Source organism: Lithobates pipiens, unplaced genomic scaffold (assembly GCF_037356315.1).
Source record: "Lithobates pipiens isolate NorthernLeopardFrog02 unplaced genomic scaffold, aLitPip1_a1.2 Scaffold_18, whole genome shotgun sequence".
In the NCBI taxonomy this organism is placed as follows: Eukaryota; Metazoa; Chordata; class Amphibia; order Anura; family Ranidae; genus Lithobates; species Lithobates pipiens.
The window spans coordinates 435875814-435888775 of NW_027507758.1; the positions used below are offsets into that span (position 1 = coordinate 435875814).

At 39.1% G+C, this 12962-nt stretch overlaps 1 protein-coding gene across 6 annotated transcripts in view; it reads left to right on the forward strand.

Moving 5' to 3' along the window:
* PLCH1 (phospholipase C eta 1) overlaps window positions 1-12962 on the forward strand; it is a 400513-nt gene that overhangs the window by 370843 nt on the left and 16708 nt on the right. For 4 of the 6 annotated variants that reach the window (XM_077488115.1, XM_077488116.1, XM_077488114.1 and 1 more), the window contains 3 exons: window positions 3786-3932; window positions 10533-10612; window positions 12204-12263. In XM_077488115.1, the coding sequence (XP_077344241.1) occupies window positions 3786-3932; window positions 10533-10612; window positions 12204-12263 (287 nt within the window). The remainder of the gene's footprint in view (window positions 1-3785; window positions 3933-10532; window positions 10613-12203; window positions 12264-12962) is intronic. The other 2 variants (XM_077488117.1, XM_077488119.1) reach the window with 1 other exon arrangement.

Here is a 12962-nt window from a genome sequence, read left to right on the forward strand (position 1 = left end):
TTCGTTAATTGTGTGGGTTGCTTCTTCCAAACCCTTGCAATAGTTTCTGCAATAGTGGCTAGCAGTACAAAAGTGGTTCATTTAAATTGGGGCTCAGTGAGAAAGGGAGGTTTGAGATGAAGAAGTACAAGGATCTCGTGGGAAGGAACAACTAATAAAATTTGTAATAGCTTAAACACTTTGGTCCAAAATCTGCTCCGCATAGAACAGGTCCACCATATGCAACCTCTAAAACAAATATAGTGAGCAGCTGCAAATTTTCTTTTGTCAATTAATCTGAGCTTGATACACATTTCACCCATTGAAGAGGATATGCATCCAAAAGTTATATTATATATATATATATATATATATATATATGTGTGTGTGTGTGTGTGTGTGTGTGTGGAGCCTACTGGACTAAGTCAGCTCCTGGATTCTATGTGTCCAACAATTCTCACTACCATACTCTGGCTAAGATTAGGTGTCCCTTAGATCTTTGTGTTCCATCTCCAGTGAGATTTTTTCCATACTATATTTAAAAAATGCAACAAAGGGGAATTGTGGTACCCCTTACAATGGTCACTGATACATACAAGAAACTGTCAGGTGATCAAACTCTCAGGCCGCGTACACACGCGGGGACTGTTCGCTCAACTTTGTCCGTCAAACAGTTTCAGCGGACAGTCCGCTCAAAATTAGCATGGACGGACTTGGCCACACACGACGAACGAACAGTCCGCTGAAACCGTGCGCGATGACGTGAACGGCACGTACGACGGGACTAGAAAACGACGTCCTATACACTGCAATGCAAACTTCGGCGTGTAAATCCTTTCTGAGCATGCGCGGAACTTAGTTTGATGAACAAGCCTACACACGAGGGGACTGTTCGCTGAAACAAAGTTTCAGCGGACAGTTTTTCGGAATTTCCGAAAAACTTTGTTCAGTAGACTGTCCGCTGAAAGCCCACACACGAGCGGACTGTCCGCCGAAACACTGTTCAGCGGACAAAGTTGAGCGAACAGTCCCCGCGTGTGTACGCGGCCTCACGTATCTACAAAAAATGATTTGTTAAATTTTAGATAGGCTTACCCTACAGGGCCCATTTATACCTATGCATTCCCATTTTAGCATATGTTGGCAAACCCAAATCACCACAATGTGTATCCACATCATTGCGTTGTAAAGTGTTAAATTGTCAGTTGTGTTGTTTACAGCCTTAAAATCCTTTGGGGGCCCAATAGAAAGTAATGAGGCTCCACTCCCCTTAAATTGCCTGTGCAGTGTGTAAAGCATAGGCATGAATCCAGGCTTAATGTTTTTTGTATCTATTATAGTGTGTTAGATATTTTTGTAAAGTTTATTGACATCAATAACAGTGCTTCAAGATCTAGATCATTTGTTTTTTTAACACATGATCATGTTGTTAAAGATTCTTTTACTGTATTCGATGTGAACTGTTGTACCTAAACCATGGGATTTTTACATGTTCAGCAATGATACTTGATATAATACATTTATTTTGCATGACACAAGAGCATTTGCTATGATTAAGCCCTACACGGGTGGCTTTTCTGATGGGTGGAGAGCCTGCTGAAGCCATTTTATGATCATTTATTTTATGATTCACTGTATTGGTGTGCGGTTCTGGGAAACATTTGTGGCTAGATGGTTGGGTTTGACATGTTCTTATCAGTGACCCAGCAGCCAACAGCAGTGTTGGAACTGGCTAGTAAATCTGACAAGAGCATGATGTGAGTGCTGCTTCTTTTTATTTTGGTTCAAGGGCATTCTGTAGTTAGACTTTTTGGAGGTGATTTCCTAAATTTTTTAGCAAAAAGCGACCTATTACATATAGAAGAGAATAAAAGAAAATCCTGTTAAGTGCTAAGCTCCTTGGAATTTTTTTTCAGCTAACTAAAGTATCTAAATAAAAATGTATTAGCCTTATCTCTTACATGGGAGCACTTAGACTGGCATCAATATGGGCAGCACTAGAAGACTGTGCTGGTCTACTGCATTGCTAACTGGTGCCTATCTAACACTGAGAGCTTCCTGTGGAGAGATAATGGTGATGACCTTACCATTATACTGATGCTCCTTCATTGTCCATTCATGGGTTTACTGAATTGTTCCATTTTCAGATAACCAACCATTTAATCTGAATTCCATATTTTAAAAAAAGCCAAAGCCAAGCTGTTGCATTATGCCATGTAAAAGTCTTGTCTTTTTTAAATACTTTGTTCATATTAATATTTAGCAAACGGAACATACCTTAGCGTTGCAACTTTGTAGAACACTTGGTTACTTGGTCAGAAAGTGACTATGTTCCAAACACTGCACCAGCATCATCCCTAATTAGTGTATTTGCATGCTAGACTTCCTCTACCTAGATAATTAGTCCAGGAATTAGACTTCATTACATCTAGGTATGCAGAATACCCACAATGAGTCATTGACAAGATTTTCTTCATCTTCATTTCCCATTCTAAAATATAGATGATGAAATACACAGCTAGAACATGCATAATTAGTTCTGCAACTGCTTTTTTTTCTTTCAAAATAATTTTCCAAATCTCGTTCTTTGGTAAACATAAAATTACGGAATGTTGTTTTCAAGATGAAAATATTAGAGACAGCAGACTGCCTTCACATTAATTAAAAGTAACAAGATAATATATGTAATTTAAGCAGCAGCGTTTTGATGTTTCAAGAAGGCTTAGTATTAAAAATGCTCTGTGATTTACAGTATAAATCTGTGCACAATTTAGGATAAGAAAAACAGACCTAGTACTGTAAAGAGATAAAACTCAATTAACTTTAAAAAGGAAATTTAACTTTTTGGGGGGAAAAGATGTGTCCTCCCACAAACAAAATAAGTATTTTCTAGCCACTGAGTGACACTTGGAAAATGTAGCAGATAGAGATACCAGATTGTACCAGCTGACAGGATGCTACAGGTTCAGAACATAGTGCAGGTCCTGCAGAACCTCACACAGAACACACAGAACCTCCCACAGAAGCCTGTGTCATATGATTGGTAGCCTCATTCTTCCTGCAGGGCTTACAGTTTGAACAGTTGTGTCTATATCAAGACATTTTCTGAGCTGCTGTCCATGGGACCATGAAAGATGAAGTAAAGTCCCATTTATTGTTTGTACCTATAGGCAAGCCTATAATAAGGCTTACCTATAAGTACTGTAAATATCTCCTAAGAGTGCGCTGTTTAGGAGATATTTACTGTATATGCACTGTTTATGTCATCGGTGCATGTGCTCTGAAGAAACGGCCACTTGTGCCATTTCTTCAGAACCCCGTGACGTGACTGGCGACTCCCGCACGTATGCACAGGAGTGACATCACGCACCTCCGACCAGCCACACAGCCGGAGTCCACAGACCGGAAGGAAGGCGGGTGAAGATGGATGTGGCCTCCAGCAGTGACGAGTGGGTCTTCGTTTGCAGGTAAGTTTAACATAATGTGCTAGTATGTGATGCCTTTACTTTTGCAGGTCAGAAACAAAAACAAAAGTTCCCTTTCCTGCCTGAAGGGAGGATCAGATCACAGATTGACTTTTCCTCCCCTTCAGCAGAGATTGTGTCACCAAAATGCCTTGTCACATGACCAACAATGGAGGGTGTCCGAAGTAGCATTTTCTACAGAAATGTAAGCATTTTAGCCCTCTGGGCTGAGATGATATTCATATGTATGTTTACTTATAATACCAATTATTGAGATGAACCACAACATACCATAATTGCAATGTAATGTTGTCTTTGCATTTTATGCAATATTTATCTCAGGATTCAATCCAGTGTGGGAGGAGACCCTTACATTTACCGTCCACATGCCAGAGATAGCACTTGTGAGGTTCTTAGTATGGGACCATGATCCAATAGGACGGGATTTTGTTGGCCAGAGGACTGTTGCCTTTAGCAGTCTTTTGCCTGGTAAGTGTAACAATTATTTTCTGCTTTATAAGTCTTTCACTATACTTTGTCATTATTAGTGTGAAGGAGTTAACCAAAAAACACCAAAATTGTCCTATTTGCTTTATGGCATGAAATACGACCAACCCTAGAGTCTCCTAGTTGTAAGTAGGAGTTTATAGATAAACAACTTAAGATACACTCTCAATGACCTCCCAATTAGTGTATCATCACAGCGCTCACACACCCCCTCCCTCCAGCTGCCACTTAAAAAATTAAATATATCTATCAGAAGGTGGAAAGAAAGCAATTCTATCACTCGAAATGCAAACAAAGGCACCTAGTGGCGCTAAACAAAATCCACACTGTTGATTAGCAGTGTGCTATAATAACTAAAAGATACCCAACATGAAAAAAAAAAAAATGTGCATAAAAAATAATCAACAATACAATCAATATTGATGAAATAGCAACAAAAAATACAATCAAACAAAAAAAAATTTACAGTCAAAAAAATATATATATTATATAAATCACACAAATAGTGATACTGTGAGTAAGTGACAAAGGTGAAAAATAAAAAATGACCACAAGAACAAATGGTGCTCTAATACAAATGTGTAGTTCCAAAGTGAGTTCGATTAATCTTCAATCAAGGAAAATTGATGGAAAGCAGTAATCCTAATGGTGGCAATAGTTCAAAAAATGATTAATTCAAATAAACATTCTGTAGCCAAGTGTCCATCAAGTGAAAAGCCTCCACCGCACCCTTGGTGCTCGTGCCCCCCTTGTATAAAAAACTCACCAAAGGTATTGCCCAGCACTCTCGTGTCAGGCAAAAGCGCTTATAGTGTATACAACTGATGATTATTTTCTCCAAGCCACTTCTTATGAGAACTTCGCAAGCAGAGGATAGTCACTTATTATCTCAGAATTACCTCAAGGAGACAAAAGAAACTTCCCATAGTGCAATAATGTAAAGCTAGTTTAATAAAACGTCAAATTTTAAAATCACACTCACATGGGTCCAATAAAAAACAGGCACTTCAAATAGACAATCCACTGGTCAATTCAAAGGTTCTCCCCTCATAAGCATTGGTGAGTATACTGGAAGCAGGCTAGGTAGTGTCACATAGCACCGTCTCTATACAAGGTATCTGTGTGGTACCTGACAGCAGATATCTCAAATTGAAAACAGCGCCAAATGGTGATATTCCGTCCTTCAATCAGTATGTTCTCCTCCCTCCGCCTTCTATCAACTTGATTACTGTGTGTGCTGGTCGCCGTATAGCCACGCCCCCGACATGTTTCGTCCAATGGACTTCCTCATGGGTTTGGCTATCCAGTTGTAACAACCCCCCTTTTATTTGCAGCCACAGACGACCAAACACTCCCCCTCCATGTAACCACTCCCCTCCCATATCTTCCAATTGGCCGACGAAATCCCACAATAAGTGGATCAGCGTCAATACCATCCCCAACCCCTAACAGACTCTATGTGTGACAGGCACTCTCAGTATCCCCCCCCATTGCTCACATCCCGATCGGACAAATGCAATCACATAATACAAAGAAGGCACATTAACCTACCCTTCTAACTCATTGTCCGGTCATAACATAGCAGTAAATGTTTTCATTCACTCGGCGCGCATGCGCGTAACATTCAGGGACGCTCGTAAATTTCGTGTGCTGATTGGTCAAGTCTAGGCATCGCTGTCCTCACGCACAACACCGCCTACCACCCCAGACCGCCCACTCCACCCGCGCCATTATGGTACACCCCGGTGTCACTAATGAGTTGCGCACACGCCAATACCTAAACTTCGTTGTGGCGAGCGGCTCAAAAGACTTCCCCCTTACGCCCCCGTCCTACTCATGGCTCTCCCCCTACACCCGCGCCATCTTGATACACCCAAGAAACAACGCCACATGACCTGCGCAACCATCATGCACTGAGTGATATCCTGGAAAAAATATTAATGATTTTCAGTCATCTGCACTGCACTCCTAACGAGATGTCATCCAAATCCAAAAGGGAACAGTGCCACAGACAATGCTATTTTAAAGCGGAATCCCATCATAGATGCCATAAATGTGCACATAACTAAATCACACATAGCACACTAGCGACCCCCTCACCTCCAATAAGCGAGTCCTAAAGCAGTGTGTATATGCAATAAAAAACGCATGTCCACCGACTCATAGCAACCTAAGTGGATCCACCATAACTATGCCATATAATAATGCAAAAAAATAAAATATGAATAAAAATAAAAATAAAAATAAAAACAAAATAGAAAAATAAAAATAAAAACAAAAATAAAATGAAAATAAAAATAAAGTTACAAATAAAATAAAAATCAAAATAAGATAAATATAAAAATAAAAATAAACATAAAAATAAAAATAAATATAAAATGAAAATAAAAATCAAAGTCGAAATAAAATAAAAAGCAATACAAGTGATCGGTCAGAGGAGGAGAACATATCGAGAATTTGCAAAAAAATATATGTAAATTTAACCCCCCTACTTAAAATCAAAATGCTCAATGTCACCCTTATTTTTAAGCATCAAGCTTACACAACCAATGCCTAAGAGTTCACATAATGGTAGGAACAATAAAAAATATATATATAATGTATATGTAAAATTAAACTTTCTCATCAAATATAACTCTTTACCGAAATATGCATGAGAAATGTGCATAAAAAAATCAATAAAAATGCTAACTACCATAAATAAGCTGCATTATCCCCCAATAAGGATCATATCATCCCAGTTCAAACACAATCTAAAGGACATTTGATAAAACAACCACAGGACAGCGAGGCGGCCAACCCCCCAACAAACAAAAAATCTTGTCAGGAGTTATTGATGAAACTATTGACATCCAGCTCGATATTCATACCCGCTGGTGCCAAACTCCTCATCAAGAAAATCCACCTCGTTTCCCTTTGTGACAGGTCTCTAATACGGTTTGAACCCCTCCAAGAATGGTGGACATGGTCAATACCGCAAAACTGTAACAGGGCTGGATCCTGCTGGTGGTGCTCTTTAAAGTGCATAGACACACTATGGTATTTGTACCCCTTTCGTATATTCGCAAGGTGCTCAGAAATTCGGACCTTCAATTGCCTTTTAGTGCGTCCCACATAATAGAGTTTACATGGGCACCACAGTAGATATACTACATAAGTCGTGTTACAGGTCATGAATTCCTCTATCTGGAAGGATTCCCCGGCCCCGTTAGTCACTGTAGCAATGCCCCTATTGATCTCTGAAACCGTCCTGCAACATATGCACTTCCTGCATGAAAAGAATCCTTTTAGATCCCCAGAGATGGTAATTTTCAATGGTGGATCCAAAACCTTCTTGACTATCCTGTCACCAATGTTTGGAGCTCTTCTGTAGATGAATCTGGGAGCAGTTGGTAAAACCGCACCCAGATATCTATCTTTCCCCAAAATGTGCCAATGTTTAGCAAAAATAGATTCTATGTCTCTATATTGGTGATGGAAACCCGACAAGAATTTAAATTGGTGTTGCGTTCGATCATCGCTTTTTAACCGTTCTTGCAGACATACATCCCTAGGTGTATTGCCCACTTCCTCTATCACTTTCTCAAGGTAAGTGCAATCATATCCCTTCTGCAAAAATCTTTCCTTCAATATACCTGACTGGGACGCAAAGTCCGTATCTGTGGTACAATTTCGGCGGACTCGCAGGAACTGGCCTTTCGGTACATTCTTTATCCACGAGGGGTGATGTCCACTCATCGTTGACAAAAAACTATTTCGGTCCGTAGCCTTAAAATAAACTATCGTACTGAAGTGATCACCATCTCTAGTTATAGTGAGATCCAAAAAATTGACAGAAATAGGACTGATATTGAAGTCCAATCTTATGTCATTTAGATTGGAGTTCAATTGTTCTGCAAATTCGTGGATAGCGGGCTCAGTACCCAACCAGATGATCAAGATATCATCAATAAACCTCCGGTAAAAGATCAACTGATGTGGTCTATTAGAGAAAACAGCCCTATCTTCCCACTCTGCCATGAAAAGATTGGCCAGGCTTGGGGCATACTTGGCACCCATAGCCACGCCAACCTTCTGTGAGTAGAAATCTCCCCCATACCAAAAGTAGTTATGGGACATGCAAAAATCCAAGGCATGGCCCACAAACACCTTTTGAGCATGGGGGATATCATCCCTTCTGCTTAGAGCCCAATTGAGGGCCAGGAGTGCATCCTGGTGTTGGATAATGGTGTAAAGACTAGCAACATCCGCTGTTGCCAAAAAAACTTCAGCATCAGGGGGAATTTGTATCTCATTTAGCGTCTTTAAGAGATCTGTGGTATCCCTTAAGTAAGCCCTTGTGTTTTTAACGCTAGGTTGGAGGACTCTATCAAGATACTCCCCCAGTCTCGCCGTAACTGAACCTATACCGTTGACTATCGGACGTGGGGGGGGGGGGTAATTTGGTCCTTATGTATTTTTGGTAGGGTGTAAATAACTGGTATCCTACACGCACTTGGTTCCAAATATTTAGTTTCTTTAACATTTAAAACCCCTTTACCATAGCCCCATTGGATCAAAGCCTCCAGTTGGTTTTTATACTCATCAGTAGGGTCTCCATCCAATTTTCTATAAGTAGTGCTGTCACCTAATAGTGTCTTTAACTGGCTATCATAAAAGGATTTATCCAAAACGACCACCCCCCCTCCCTTATCCGCCGGGCGTACAATGATATCTTTTCTATCCTCTAAGGACTTAATCCCATCCTTAAAATAACGAGCATTGACACCTTTCTTAAGAGGTAATGCATCCAAATCGTTGAGTACTAAATTTTTAAAAACTTCGACAAAATGATTGCTGGGGATCTGAGGGTTGAACAAAGAGCGATTTTTTAAACCACTATCACTCCTGGTATCAACTAAACTCGTAATAGAACAACCCTTAGAGGGATGCATGAGAAAATGCTTTTTGACATTTAAAGAACGCACATATTTATGAATGTCCATATAAACATCAAATTTATTCATCATTTTTCTCGGTGCACACTTCAGGCCCGTCTTTAGAATATTCAATTCTTTGGTTTCTAGTTGTACCTTGCTTAGATTGAATACCCCTCCATCTACATGTCCCTCATCCTTTTTCTTGGATTGTCTATATTGCTTTCGTTTTCCCGCACGGCATCCTCTCTGTTTTTGCCCGTAGGCCCGCTGTAATGCAGGGTGTATTCCTCTGTCCCATATGGGTCCCTATACCCCGTCCTCTTGGGGTTCCCCCTCCACGCCCTCCTCTCCCCCTCTGATTTAGAAAAGGTGGAGGAGGGGGGTGGTAGGGAGGGTACATATTATCATTGTACCTCCTTTCCGCAACATCCTGCCCTAGTGGTGTAAACCTATTATACATAGGTAGCGAGAAGCCCCTGTTACTGTCCAGTATATCTTGTGGCCATCTTTGATCTCTAAAAGGTGGATAAGGTGTGGAGTGTGGATATCCCATCATCTGCGGGTAAGATTGTTGTGAAACATATTGTGCTGGGGGAAAGACTCCTTCTCTTTCGATCTGCGCTCTCCCAGGTGAAGGGTAACCACCCTGAGATATTGGTGCCCTTAAGTGGGTAGCCCCCTCTCTAGGTTTGGCATTCTGAGGTAGAGATGTTTTACTACCGGTTTTAATACCAGTCTTACCCTTTCCCCCTTTAGTTTTAACGCTCTGTTTAGAGCCCTCATCCACCCTATTTGTAGTCTCAAGATTCGCTTGATCATTATTATCAGCTGAACCATAGGACTGCCATGCATATATTTTATTATTCTTAAAATCCATCAGATCCCTATTATATTTTTTAACCTTTTTCTTTTGTGTGTCCTTATCCCACTTCTCAAGTTTCTTTTTCATCATGACATTAAAATCTCTCACCTGACTATTTTCACTAAGGGGTTCTAATTTTAACCTTATTAATTCAATCTGTTCCTTCAACTTCATTAATTTGATCCCCTTTCTTTTTAATACTAAGGCCTGTAGTTCGATTCCCATTTTGTTAAAAAAAAAACAACCATTCCTCCATAAATGATTGATCATCTAGACCATCCTGTGGAGCAATGTCCCACCTCAAGCTTCTAAAGATCAAACCCTCTTTTAAATATTGCTCAAAGGTGAGCACATCCCACCACGTTTTCACCTGTTTCTCCAACAGATGATCTAGGTTTTTAAGGAGACCTGAGATGTCTTCCTCCTCCTCCATCATTTCGTGATTATTAGAAAAGATGTTGTTAGGGTTGATTTGTCGTGATGCAAGATAATCGATGGCCTCCATTCTGAAGATCTCAATATATCTCACACACAACACAAATTTTTTTTTATAGTTTATAGATACTCCTCATAGTTAATTTCAGTGTTCTTGATATACACAATCTATTTTAACCTTTCTGTACCACACAGATGTTGCTTCCAAACCCTAATTTACTCTTGTTAGAAACACAGCATTATACAAGTATTTTGGTGACTATATTAGATATTCAATCTTTTTTTACCTACAACAATATCATTTGGTCTGGGGCAATAAAATGTTAACCTACATACAACAGCTTATGTATTTCAATTGTTTTTCAGGATACCGGCATGTTTATTTGGAAGGTTTGACAGAAGCATCAATATTTGTCCATATTACAATAAATGAGATCTATGGGAAGGTAAATAGGCTGATTTTTATCTACTGTTCCTTGACTATAAATTTTCATAGAATCTGTGATAGATAAGGAAATAATGGTATACAACGTAAATTCTCCAAGCTACTGATTACAGTTTTAATCAAACTTTAATTTTCTTTTTTTTTTACAATGCTCTAATGTATAGCACTGTATTTTTTTCTCTGTACACAGCAAAAACAGAGAAAGATAGGCACAATGACATCTGCTACACATTGGATATGTTTGTTTGCAAACAATGTGTGTGATCGCTATAATTACCTGTAATGGTGTTTGCATTAATGGTAATCATGCTGAATGGTTCCTAATCGCCAGTCTTAGGCTGCATTCACACCTGATATATAAGCTTTTTTGAGCATTTTTGCAAGTATATTACAGGTTATTTTCATGTGTATTCAAGCTTTAGGCTTTTTGTTTTAGCCAATGGAAAGCACTAGGGGATGGGATTAGTTAATAAATGCTAAAAAAAACGCTGAAAAAGTACTCAAATAAAACATTTTCAGGTGTTCCCACTGAAGTCTATGGGGCCTAAAATCCTTAATTTTGCCTGAAAAGTAGCTCATGTACTTTTTGGAACAACAGATGTTCAGCTACAAGAGACAGGACACTCAGATGTGAACAGAGGCTATTGAATACAATGGGTTTTTGCTTGTTGATAGTTTTTGAGCTTTGAGCTACAAGCTACAAAATGCTCAGGTGTGAACAGGGCCTGAGTCCGGCAGCTGTGTTAGCAATTTGGTCAGAAAACTCAGAACCATTAAAATTTCATGACGCACTGGGCACTTTGAAATATGTGCTGCTCAGGTTTGGGAGGTGGGGAAGGGTAGTAGACTATTTTATGTGTCTTTATGCTTAGAAAGTCCAAACTATCTTCTCAGTTTGGCATTCATAATGCCATAATATTATGGAATGAGTTGGGCGTTGCTTTTAGTTCCAAAACGTAACACAAGTACTGTTTTTACAATTTTCACTTATATTACATCACTGAGGGTATGTAGGTTATACAGGTAAAATAGATGTTTGCTGTGGTTTCCATTCATATTTTACATTAGGGAGAATTACGATGTACATCCTGATGGAGAATTTATTATTAAGCCACTGCAAAAATAGAAAGGATATTGGGCAATACCATTTATGTGGCAGTCATTTGCTGACATTTCCCAGAAGTAAATTCTGCTTTTAGACAGCAGCAATAATCATTTTTTTCTTGTCAGTGATATGGGAGTGCTTTTTTGACAAATGCATGCAAGATTGCATTTTCCCTAGCTAATGAAACTATTTGATATTCAAATTAAGCCCAACTCTTCTGCCAACTGTACAGATTCTGTGTTCATTAATCGATCATTAGAATTTTCATATGAGTGTTTTCTGTGCTATTAACTGTTCTTCGCTGAGGAATTTCTAATGATTTTAGCTATCCCGGCTCAGTGTAAAGGAGTATTCATATTATTATAGAGCTATAGAGCCTGTTAAATCCTTTCAATTACAGGTTTTCATTCACTAATGCTTAAATAATATGCATTCTGGCATGCTGCTTATTAAAAGAGCTAAAAATGTACATTTGTTTCCATTTCAGTGGAGTCCTTTAATCCTCAACCCCAGTTATACTATATTGCACTTTCTAGGAGCCACAAAGGTAGATTTATAATATTAGCAGATGAATTACCTATTGCATGGCATTGTACAGTAGTGTGTCACTGAACTTTGGTTACTCCATTCAAGCATTGAAAAGTTGCTGAGCCACATGTGGTTGTATTTTTATTATGCATACAGTACAAATAGTATGCATACAGTTCATATGTCTGTAAAGCCATTCCATTGCAACTTTAAAAATATATTCACCTAAAGTGACTCTGTAATTAGAAAATAAATCTGGTATAAAGCATGAAGTAATAATGAGGTGCTTGTATACTCTTTCTGCTATGGCTGAATCCCAGACCATTTTTGAGTCATTACTTGGTAAGCTTGCCACCCGCAACAGCCTGGGATTTGTCTATATCTGCAGACAATAACGTTTGCTGCAGACATGATCACGCATATCTAGCTACCTGCACTTCATACTTGAGATCAGATTTTTTTTTCTGGTTGGCAAAATCACTTTAACTCATACTGGCCATGATGTGTCTGTACATGCATGGTTTTGTCAGATTGTAGTGTTATCGGTGTGACATCTCATTGCATTAAAAGGGGCTTTCAGGTTTTACCAGTGTTGCCTAACAAAAAAATCATCAAGCAAATTTGTTAGAGTGTTGAAATTTGTTGCGTCCTGGATCCAAAAAAATTATTTTGCTGAAAGCTGAAGACTCCTTTAGTTGGTACGTCATCTATGCACTGA